The sequence below is a fragment of the Sturnus vulgaris genome, chromosome 3 (genome assembly GCF_052056855.1).
Source record: "Sturnus vulgaris isolate bStuVul1 chromosome 3, bStuVul1.hap1, whole genome shotgun sequence".
NCBI classification, from domain to species: domain Eukaryota; kingdom Metazoa; phylum Chordata; class Aves; order Passeriformes; family Sturnidae; genus Sturnus; species Sturnus vulgaris.
The window spans coordinates 91,628,870-91,640,904 of NC_142245.1; the positions used below are offsets into that span (position 1 = coordinate 91,628,870).

Here is a 12,035-nt window from a genome sequence, read left to right on the forward strand (position 1 = left end):
CAAAAGATGTGGTTAGTTATACCAGCAAGACCGATGTGCTGGTCAAACTGGAAAAGGGAAAGAGTGTGCAAACTGAGAGCCCAAAAGGAAGTAATCACGTCTGAGTGAATTATGTCTTCAATTTAGACCTGATCCTGGGCCCAGTTAACCATGCTTTGATCTCAGCAGATTCTGCTTATATATTGGAAAAAATAAAAACAAATTACCCAGAAAGACTGCAACCTGAGAACCAGAAAGTCAGAAGGAAACACTGAAACTGTGGAAAACTTGAAAAAATCCCTGGAGACAACAGAGTAAATCAGACTGTGAGCTGAGATCCAATTAATATAAATGCTATTTAGAGCAGTCCACTTTCTCCCAACAAGGAAGATGCACTGCCCAAGCAATGGCAGGAGTTTGTAGGGACTCCTGACTTATTTGTCTGGAAAAGCCAAACCAGATGGCACTCAAAGGACAGAGGAACATCAAGTGACTCTGAGTAACTGAAAGTCCTCCTGGTTACTGATCCCCCACAGCGAGTCAAGAATTTTCTCCAAGCTGAGCTCGTGCCCTGATATTCAGGGAAGCAGATATCCCTCTCAACCCAAAGGGTAAACTCCCAAAGGCAGGAGTCAGTCTGACTCTCTCTTACATGGCTAGATTCTCTTAAACATTAAAACAAACAAACAAACAAAAAAAAACCCTCAACACAATACATAAACATTAAACTATTACCAAAAAGTTCAAACAGTGACCACAATAACAGACTATTTTTTTCAGATGTTGAATATAGCACAGCATTTTCCAACATCAGTTAGGACCTCTATGTCTCACAGAACATAAATTGCCATTTTTTTTAAATGCTTTCCTTTTTTTCCTTTTGTTTAACCAGTCAGAAATGAATGAAGCTGAATGAGCCCTCTGGGTCAGTTAGAGTGAATCCTTCTGCAACACAGTGGTCCCCAATACTGATCCTTGCTTTTTTCACATCTGACAGGAAACTCATCATCTAATTACGCTTTTAAGTTAACATAATGTTATATGCAATCACTCTTAAAAGGAACATGATAGTGCCCTTAGAATTCAAGAACTGAAAAGGTAGCCCATATATAGAATCCTTTGTAAAAAGGAAATGTACCAACAGATAAACCATGCATCTCTTTAATCTTTTTGTAGTTTTTCCTTCATTTCAGAAGTGATGATCCTTCATCAGATAACAAGTCAGAAAGAGTGATGCCTGAGGAAACACTTTAGAACCAGAACAACACTGAAAGGCAGCTTAGTAAAAACACCTTTTAATGAAGCAATAGAAATGGCTAAAGATACTGAGATAATGAAGACTGAGGAAGTACAGTCTTGAAAACTTGTGACTAAAGAATAATGACAAGATATGCAATTACCCATATTATGTACTGCCTCTCTTCCTGTTCAGGTGAATATTGAGCAAAGTTGGGCATAATTTCTTGTTCTGTGCAATCTTTATTTTCAGTTATCTCACCAGCCAAACCCCTCTTTATTTCTCAAGTCACCAGAAGCTTAAGAAAGATCCAATATAGGTACTCTTCTGTATAGTACTCCAAAATTCACCCAATTTCAGTAAAAGCTTTTTTAAAAAATACCCAAGAAAGCCTGAACATTGCTAAAGTAAATTTTTATTTCCTCAGAACAAGTATTCTCTTACAGGCTGCTTCCTCTATGTATGCTTACCTATGGCTTTAACTTTCTTCATGGAAAATTCTCACTGATTTACTGGGATTTTCTCTGAAGAAATGAACATTTCATATCGCTGTGAATCCCAAACCAGAGTGGATTTCTTATTCACAATGTCTTCAATCAAAAATTGACACTGAATTTGATTAAAAATTGAGTGGCAAAAGTATTTCAACACAAGATACGAAATCCTATTCATTTTCAGAAACAAAGTAGCCATACTTAATATTTGTTTTTAAATTATCAACGATGAATTGCATTTTCAAGTGATGGTAACCCAGTCAAGGTCAAAGGAAAAGCCTGAATTTATTTCATGTGAGAAGGATTTGCTGTTTTGCTAAAGGTGGAATTTTCCATTGCATATACACCCTTCAATATAGATCAGTGTTCTTCCCAAGATGGAAGAATTAACTTTTACTTTTAATTTAAAGTTAATTAACATTAACTTTTCATTCAGTAGTTTGGATTGATGCATTTTGCAAATGAAACATTTTGAAAAGACCCTTTTTGGAAATGTCCCAAGGATAACTTAAAATTTAGTAATTCAATAAATGCACCTATAAAGATCCACATAAAACAGAAATTTCATCTTCATTAGTTCTTTGCACCTTTGCAAAGTCAGGTGTACCAACCAACAACCAGAATAATAGGATTTTTACAGGCTCTTTCTCTTGCAAAAAGGACTTCAAGAACTGCTGAGGAGAAAAAAGAATCTAGTTCTGGGAAGTCTGATGCAAATAATTCAAGTGATCTTTAGGCTCCATTGATTTCAATGACCTTACCCAATTTAGACTAGGAATCTAACATCTCCTGATTAACTTGCTGTCATGATGAGCTGCTTTTAAAGGAAAGAACAGATCTGCCTCATCTGCTCCACTCACACACCAGAATCATATGGAGAGGCAGAGTCAGAAGGGTTGGGCCAGCTCCTTAAGGTCCAAATGTTACAGAAATGGCCAATGAAAATGTTAAATTAAAGAACAAATTGACCAAGCTGCTGTACAAAACTGGCTCCAGATCCTGAAAGATTTAGAAAGCAAAGGTTATCTCTAGAGTCTAAAGAGCTTGTTACCTGATGTTTTTGTGGATCAGTAGTACTGTGGGAAAGTGCAACACCTGGAAGGTGCCCATCGCCAGGAGGTTTCCCTGCTCTGGTGCCAGGGGAAACATGGGATGTGGTCAGCAGCTGAGCACTGATGGGACTGTAGCCATTGGAAGGCTGAGGAGCGTTGTTTGAGGCAGCAGCTACTTCATCTTCATCCCCAGAGTCCGTAATCAGGATAAACTCAGCCTTAAAAAGGTCATTCTCTTGCATTTCTCCTTTGCTTGAATTACACCCCAGGGACTGGAAAGCCATTCGGGTGCTGTCTGTACAGACACAGTCTTGTTTGGCCCCACTCTTTAAGACCAGCTCATCAGAGACTGCCTCAGACTGCAAAAGATACAAGGCAAAAGATCCCAATTAACTGCATTTTATTTGCATCCCCCAAAATGTGAAGCAATTTTGGCTTTAGGTAGTGGTTGTCTCTGCACTACCAAAAGCGCAGTAGGCAAATGAAGAATTTAGGGATGAGTACACGGTCGAAGCCACTTCCCCAGGGAATCCCAGCTTCCAGCCCCCAGCCAATGCTGTGGGACTGCCCTCCCAGCAGCTCACAGAGCAGCAGGGAGCTCTGAGCACAGTGCTGGCCCAGGAGCCGAGAGGAGGGTGCAGTCAAGCCGAATGAGCTGTCAGACCACACTACACCAGACACGATGGGAAGGCATCCTGAGCGCGGGATCCACGGAGCAGACAATGCTCCTCAGAGGAGTGTGACAGACAAATCTGGGACAAAACCTATACATATTAATGAAGAAACAAAGGCCCTTAAGACAAGGCATTGTCTGAAGAGAGCAAACAGACTCAGAGGTCAGAGAGCTTTACTGTATGTTCAAGCTTTGCAACACAGACCACAATTGTCCTTCGTATTTTCTGCAATTTCCACATCCAGTATGTCACTTCTCAAGCATGCTTTGGATGAAAGCAGGAACCGTGCAGACTGCACATATGATACATATTAAATCATTCAATATCAAAACTTCTATTGTGAATCATATTTCCCACAGAGAAAGAATCAGGTAAATGAATAGATATATTGTGTACTGCTAGAGGAAACCTCCAGATGGGGCTCATATTTGAATGCTGCTTGAGGAACACAGTAATTACAAATTTCCACTTCACTTGCAGCTCCATGAGCCCTGGAGTTCAGTTCTTTGAAGAAATACTGGACCACAAAGGGGGATATCACCATTATGAGTTTGACAGTGTTCTTCTGATTATCTGGTATTGGTTGTTGAAATATTATTCAGGTTCTAGACATTTTAGAAGAGGGGCTAATCTGTGCTATGAAGGCCTCACAACTGCATCAACTGGCAGAAAAGTTTCCTCTGTCCACAGAGAAACACAGAGGATGGATGGAATCAGGAAGACCTGAGTCTCCTTTATCCTGGGCATTACTTATAACAAAACCAATACTGAGCAGCTGTAAATGTAACTAATGAGTTAAGCTCCCCGTGGATAATATTCCAGTGAATGTCTCTTCAAATACATCCATCCTGTGCCCAGACCTAACAGATAGGACACTGAAATGCTGGAACATATTCGGGTCAGAGGGTGTGAACTCCTTATTACATGGAAAAGCACCCAGAACTGCAGCCCCAGCAACGTCCCAGGGAAGGAGCTGTTACACAAAAGCAGAATTGCCATAAGCATTAACATTAACCTGAGGATTGTGGTAGCCTTTCAAGCAGCATGGAATAAAATAAGAGGGCATTAAGTGTTGTGAGGCAGGAAAGGAATAGCCAGGAATGCTGTGCTGCTGGCTTCACCATTGGAGCAAATCACAGGGACAAGTTTTCAAAAATCAGAAGCTCACTTCCACTTTGATGCCACAGGAAGCCACAGCACTGGCATTTGCTGAAATCAGGATCCAGTGAACAACTCCTGGTCAATTTCCATGTGATAACACTCCTTGCACACCACCCTTGCTATTATGAAGATCTAGAAGGAGTCCCCCTTATCTGCCATTGTATGACTGACAGAGGATAGAATTGAGGTGATCAAGGGTTTCCTTCCAATATAAAATCTGCCAAAGGCAAAGCAAGCTATAGAGCAGACCTATTGAACTGGCCTTCTCTTGCACAATGATTCCACATCTTGGTAATTAAACCAAGCACAAGCCAAGAAACCATTCAAGGGAAAGAGCTTCAGTTCAGCAATGCTCAAAATAAAATTGTATCTTTAGAAGAAGTGAAAAAAGTAATGCAAACACAAATCTACCTTATTTACAATTTTTTGGTTGCTCAGATCCTTTGGTTCCTCTGGAATTGTCACAAGAAACTTAGAGATATCCACAACCTCAAAATGAGTTGGAAGTCGTCCAATGGATGGTACAAATGTGAAGGTCAATGGTTTGGTTCCAGATTCTTGAGAAGAGACCTACAAAACACAAAATTAGTTCAACTTCTATATCCAAATAAAGATTATTTTTATCAGAGACAATATGAATAACATGGACTAGTTAATCTACATAACTTACATGTCTATTATTAAGTCTACTGGTCATTGTTTTGGTGAGGTCTTTTAATTGGCTAATTGTGTATTAAAGCCTTATTTAACAGATAAAATGCTGCCTTAGTTATACTCATCAACATTCTCTATATTCTAGAGGTGTAGCACAGCAGACAGGAGAACTTTTGTTTAATAGCTTGCTATTGTTTCAATTTTCCATAACAAAATCAGAAAACCATATTCAATCCACTTCAAGGCTGTTTTTATCTTTGTTTAACTCCACTTTAGTAAGACAAGAATTCAATTATACCACTGTATCTGGGCAAATTATAGCCCCTAGAGTATTTGCTTAACAAAAACCAAATTGGAAAAACCTTTGCTCTGGGAAAAAAAAAAAAAAAAAGAAAGTTCACATTTCTGAATGCAAATGCAGTTAATTCTGAGCAATATCTGAAATAAATTGTGATTTAACTACCATCTCCATTTTCTTTGGGCTTTCCAGCCACATACACCAACTAATTGCTTGTCTGTGTGCTTATTTCTCCCTTCCCCTATTGCCCTCTCAGTAGGACAGTGTATATAGAGCCCGAATGCACCAAAGACAAGAGAGACTAACAAAGGCCATTTCACCTAAATGTTCAATTTAATCCGAGTGCTCTCTGATCACTTGAACCCCCTTCACAGGAGATAGAACAGGGAAAAGAAGTCCACATCATTGTAAAACTCTCAGTTGCTTTGCCAGATATCAGGAAGAGGAGCTGCACATGCTTCACAAGGTAAATAGAGGGAACCATGCCCCAAACCACTGAACCTGGCATGTTGACTTTTCCACCACTTGTGGTGGAAAAAAATTCTTTTTTCTGATTCAAAACTGTGGAGTACATTGATTTTGCTTTGTTATATCATCTGATGTAAATCTTATGACTGCTAATTGTCTTTTCAATGAACTCTAATTCAGAGAGGTTTGAACTGTATTGAATCATACAGGAAAACAGGATTATTGCTTCAGCTTTTTTCTCTTTTTTTTTTTTGCTTTCTTGCTTGTTTAAAGTGATACAAATTGAAAAGCTATGACTTTCATTATGCTTCTTTGTAATTTGCATCCATAAGTAAATAGCAATTATGGAACAGAGTGGAATTATGGTTTATATTACTTGATCATCTTGTGGTTGGAACATTAAAATGATGGACACAAATTTCCAGTTTTAAAAAATTCTAGGCAAGTATTAGTTACTTCTACTAACAGCTGCCTCCTGGAGTGCTTGGGCAAAACAGAGGCAGGTTATTTGTAGAAATGCTGTCAACTCCTCTTTCCTCTACAGTTTGGAAGAACTGTGTTCTCTCAGACCCATCGAGGTATGCAAGTAGTAGGTGCTCTCCTACTTTTACTTCCCCCTCCTTTTCACACAAGTGACCAAGCACTGGAATATATAATGCATGGCCTGAATCCACAGTGAAAGAGCCACAGCTAAAGGCTGCACCATGCCAGGAGCTGGGGCTGTTATTTTATGTGAAGGAGAAACAACAGCTCTGTCCTCCTCTCAGGAGCTAAGGTACTTGAGTCTGATCATTGCTTTTCAAAAAAGAGCAGCACCATCTTTAAATATTATTAGCCAGCACATGAAACACTTACTCCTTGCACCTGACAAAAGCCAGCAGAGTGCCATCAGTACTCAAGGATGCTCTCACTAGGGAGCAGCTGCCAGTCCCTACAACACAGCCAGGGGTGCAGCCTCCAGCCGAGCCCCTGTGCACCCAAAGGTGCCTCCCAGGTGCAGGATACCTGCACACAGGCAGGAGCAACCATCATATTAGCATTAGTGATTTCTGTACAGCTGACACAATCCACTGCAGCCTTACACCACTCTGTTCCATACACTAAAATCAGCAAGACATGGCCTTTGCTTTCCTGAAGACCTGTAGTTCTGCTTTCATCTTCTCTCTCTAGTTAGGAAGTGCAGCTGATGACTTTGGCTACCTTGGTTGTCTTTCAAAACATTTTCCCCCTCTGCCTCACCCTCTAGTCATTCTCTCATTTTGACACTTTACAGCAGCTGTTCTGTATCGCTGGACATTCTTGAGTCAGAGGGCAAAATATTCCTTATAAAAGAAAAAGGAAGAGAGGGAATAAGTGTGAAAATAGCAAGCCCAAACAAATGGATTTATGGCAAATTCCAATATAATGTGGCAGCATTGCTAAACTCCCACAGTTTTATCTACATATTTGTAACGAGGAAAAACAAACAAGAAATCAGACTAGAGGCTCCAGGCTGTTGCATAGTAATGGAGATATCTTGATAACACCTTATTTTGTATGTGTCTTATCCTGCACTTCCAATTTTATTGCTTTGGTGGAAAAATTACAAAACACACAAAGAAAACCTTGCTGTATTTGGCCTAAAGACATTGTGGAAATAATCACCAAAATTGCTTGCAAGCTGAAACTATGATTGGAAAATACATAAAAATGGACAAAGAATAATTTTTTCAGGTGGGAGATGCCATTAAATCATGGCATTATTTATATTCCCCCAGTGTATATTATTTTCTTCAAGTTTAGAAAGCATACACAAGCAAATACAATTACTGCATTTCAGACAGTTTTAAGTTGCTAGATACTGCACTAAGCAGTGACAGGACTGTGCTCCTCTTGGTTTCACTCACAGCATTTGAGAAACAGGAACTTCCAGCTGGTAAAACTGGTCATGCAATCTAAGCTGCTTCACAGAAACCTAGGCAAGCAAATATCACATGACTAGCCAGAAAACACAAACATTTCCACTGAGGAAAAACAAAAGAGAAATATTTTTTACTTTAAATTAAGTGCTTATTTTCATTTTATAGATTTTTTTTAAATAAGTAAAAATACTTTGACATTTTAAAATTTCAATTTTAATTGAACAATGTGAAGCAGAAGGAGCTGTTACATACTACTTCCTTTTTTAAGGTAGAAAAAAGATTTTTGCACCTTGTTTCATATACTCATGTCATTTGCCATCTCTATTTCTGACTGATGTTTCTAACCTTGAAGAACTGAAAAGAAATGAACAGGCTGGACTTCCAGCACTTCATAACGTCTCTTAATAACCACTCTGATACGTAGAGGCAAATAATAAAGAAAAAAGCTTCAAATTCAAATATCTATGTAAAAATAGATTAAACTTCTTATCATCTTTTCTCCACAATCAGTACTAACAGCAGAGGTAATTCAATACTATACATTCCCTGCTGCTGGAATTCACTTTAATCAGTGCAGTTACAGGGGCAGAAAAATACCAACTATGACATCTATTGAATTCAATACTAAGGAACTCTGGTTTACATTATATAATCAATCTTATGCACATGAAATAACTGATTGTTTATAATTTCAGCCTTCAAATTAATTAGTTCTTTGAAGAATACAAATCATAGAGTTTAATATAAATAACCTTTGAATATCTGTTGGTGGCTGTTGGCAGTTGCATAATATACTGCCCAAAAGCTTCAAAACGAAAAATTTATTCTAGATGACTCCCATGAGCTCCTATGTCATCAATTTACAAACAGGTTTGTTGCATAATTAATACCATCAATTTACAGCTGCCCTGGGGATAGTAACTTTAATTATATTAATTATTGTTTTCATTACCACAGCTTCTATAGTCCTTACTTGTAGAGCCTATTTTTATTGTCTTGGTTACCTTATGAACACAAACAAACACTTCTATTTAATCTCTCATATGCTCTATATGCATTCAGCATACTCCCTATTTTGTAATTTAAATTGAGGTTCCATTGAGGAACGATTGCTTCTCAGGACTTCCTTCTGGAATACAGATTGCTAAAATGAAATTCAATATGCTGGTTCACGTTACCATTTCTTCCACTGATTTGCTAATGTAAGTCATTCCATTAATAAAACAACACCCTGAGAAAACCTCATTCTTGAAGCATCTAGTTCTTCCTTTGAAGATATTTATTTGTTTAAAGGACAGAAAAGGAAATTATGAGTAATTTGTTATAGCAAAATAATAAATGTGTACATCGTGTAATAGAAACATGTTGACTGAAGCACTGTTTTGGTCAGAGCACAAATTCACATGCCCACAATTCTTGAGTGATAAATATAGCTCTGACATCCGAGAGAGCACAGATAACACCATTCACACAGCCGGGGGGAGGAGCCATCCAAAAACACAGCCCTACTTCTGTAATCTCTCCTTAAATTTCTTTTCTATGTTCACACTAAAGTCAAACCACAAAGAGACATTGTCTCCTCCTCAGAACAGAGAAAAATCTAGTCAGATGGAATTATCAGTTAATGACATGTAAGAATTTTCAGCCTCTCTTCATATCCTGATTTATTATAGCTATCACAGTAACCTAATATGGATTAGCTGTTTATTGTGTAATATGAGCTCTGGCTTTTCTAAAACCTTTTACAAACAGCAGCAGATGATCAGCAACTTTCTCTCTGTGAAACTTCAGAGGAAAAAGCTAAACCCATTCCAAAAATCCAGAATGAAATTACAGTCAAGATGAAGTTTGTGCCAAAGTTCCCAAGGACAGCTGTGGTCCAGAAGCTTCCCCAAGCTTTATGATGTGCCCATTTTATCACCTTCAGCAAATCATTTCTGCTTCTTTCATTACATCAACACACACTCAAATGCAGACAAGTATCTTTTGAAAATGGATGTGTGATGTGTATAAAGCACTAGAAAGAGCAAATGAATAATAGTAAAAAATTGTAATCTATTATTCAAAATGCAAGAGCTCATTCAGATTAAGTGGGTTTTTTCAAACATGATTTTAATAAGCTCTTCAGCCCAGCAGACTTTATACAATTGTAATTGTTCTTTGATACTGCTCTACACATATGCAGCTAAATTTGATGAAAAGAAAGTAAAAAATAATGTTTAATTTCCTTCTTTTTCTAAGGGCAAGTAAAATATCTTGCCTGTTATGCTTACTTGACTTAATTAAATGCAGTGTGACGAAATGGTCATAAAATATTAGACCCTGGGTCTAAGATGACCTGGCTCTTTAAATCATATTTATAGAATCACTGACATCCTTATACCCCTTATGTTCTTCCAGTCTCTGAAACATCCTAAGAAGCAACATCTGCCAAGCTAAAACACTGTGTTGTAACATCCCAAGCTGCTCTAGTCCATCACCCGTGCACAAAACCACAGCTGGGCAGCCCCATAGCCAGACTGCCCCTAGCTTCTCCCTCAGCAGGTAATCACCACTTCCTTCTGGCTGTCCTGTGTTCATTTTGCTGTGTGAATCAACCAGAAATTAAGCTGAAATATTGTGGCTGATTTTGCACTAGTGTGGCCAGGCTTGGTATCTAGAATTTCATAGAAGGCAGTCAAGGACTGACAAAAGTAGACTGAAAAAGTTTGAAGGCTGATTACAAAAGACAATTTTTTAAAAATCAAAACAAATCAGAAAAGTGGTGCTAACATGCACATGGGCTGCTTATTAAATATTTTTATATTGTTCATTGTCAGAAGACTCCTTAGGAAATGGGAGACTTCAGATCAAATCTAGTGCCTGTAGATAAAGAAAAATGTCTGCCTTGAAACTGGAATCCTTACAAGGTCATAGAACTTCTGCCTTCATATGTAGAACAGCTATACTAGCACATTAACAAATACATTTAAAAACTGTTATACATAATATATGCTTATGCAATGTCATGAACCTCTGCCCAACCAAAAATTCTGCACACAGGTTAGTCACATTAGTATAGCAGTGAGGCAAAACAGATCCAAATTTTCCAGTCCATTTTTGAACAATTTCGTCCTGATTAGTCAGTGAGAAACTGAAAGTTAGAATTTATTCTTTTTCCTATAAGAGTTTCTTGCAGTTTCAGCCCTGTAAGAGAATCCCAAAATGCTGCTGCCTCCTTCACAGCAACCTTGAAGCACATTCTCATTAATCTATATGACATCATTCCCTTTATTGTCTTTTCCCAAAAGCTGTGCCTATCAATAAGAGGGTGTAGTTTTCAAATCAAGCACTGGGAGGATAAATAAATCCCTACTTACACCTGTCAGAGCTGAGACATCAGTCTTGTGGGATGATGCTAGCAAGGAACTTCAATTTTATAGTATCACACATCATCCATTTGCCTTTTGGTGTCACGAAATGACTGAACAGTTGGGGGCCAGAGGGATTTCAGCCAGAGCAGCTCCCTCCCCACAGAGGTGAGCTCACCTGCAGAGAGGTTCTGCCACCACACACTGAGCACTGCCAGTTCTGCCCACAACACCAGAGGAGAGCCAAGCCCAGTGGTGCTGCCACCACAGGTGAGCATCTCTGCACCTCTCCTTTGGAAAACACATTGTAGAGCAAGTTTGGTAACACACCAGTGACATTTTGCAAGCAATGCCTTTTGGAAGCAGGTGGTGCCCAGCATCACAGCCGTGCCTGCACATATCCCTCCATGTGTTGAAAACTACACCCTCTTATTGATAGAATGAGTTGGAAGGGTCCCATAAGGATCAATGAGTCCAACTCTTAAGTAGCCAGGGATTGAACCCACAACCTTGGCATTCTTAGCATATGCTTTAACCAACTGAGCTAACCTCCTAGCAGATCATTAATTTTGTACAGAATTACTCCAGAAAAAGGATACATATGTGCTAATACTACATGTCATGCTATCATAGCTTGAAGGCTGTTAAAGAAAAACAAGAGATTTTAAAATATGCTGCCAAAAGTATAGGCACAAGATAACAGCAGAAGCCTTGAAAGTACAAGAGTGGAATAGGAGCCCTAGGGTTATAACCACAAATCCTTAATA

General features: G+C 38.7%; 1 protein-coding gene across 3 annotated transcripts in view; it reads right to left on the reverse strand.

Annotated features, from left to right (window-relative positions):
• Positions 1-12,035, reverse strand: part of MLIP (muscular LMNA interacting protein) — a 108,020-nt gene that overhangs the window by 55,319 nt on the left and 40,666 nt on the right. For all 3 annotated transcript variants that reach the window (XM_088162269.1, XM_088162268.1, XM_088162270.1), the window contains exons 2-3: positions 5,009-5,167; positions 2,762-3,121 (exon numbers count right to left, since the gene is read on the reverse strand). In XM_088162269.1, coding sequence (XP_088018395.1) covers positions 2,762-3,046 — 285 coding nt within the window. In that variant the 5' untranslated portion in view covers positions 3,047-3,121; positions 5,009-5,167. The remainder of the gene's footprint in view (positions 1-2,761; positions 3,122-5,008; positions 5,168-12,035) is intronic.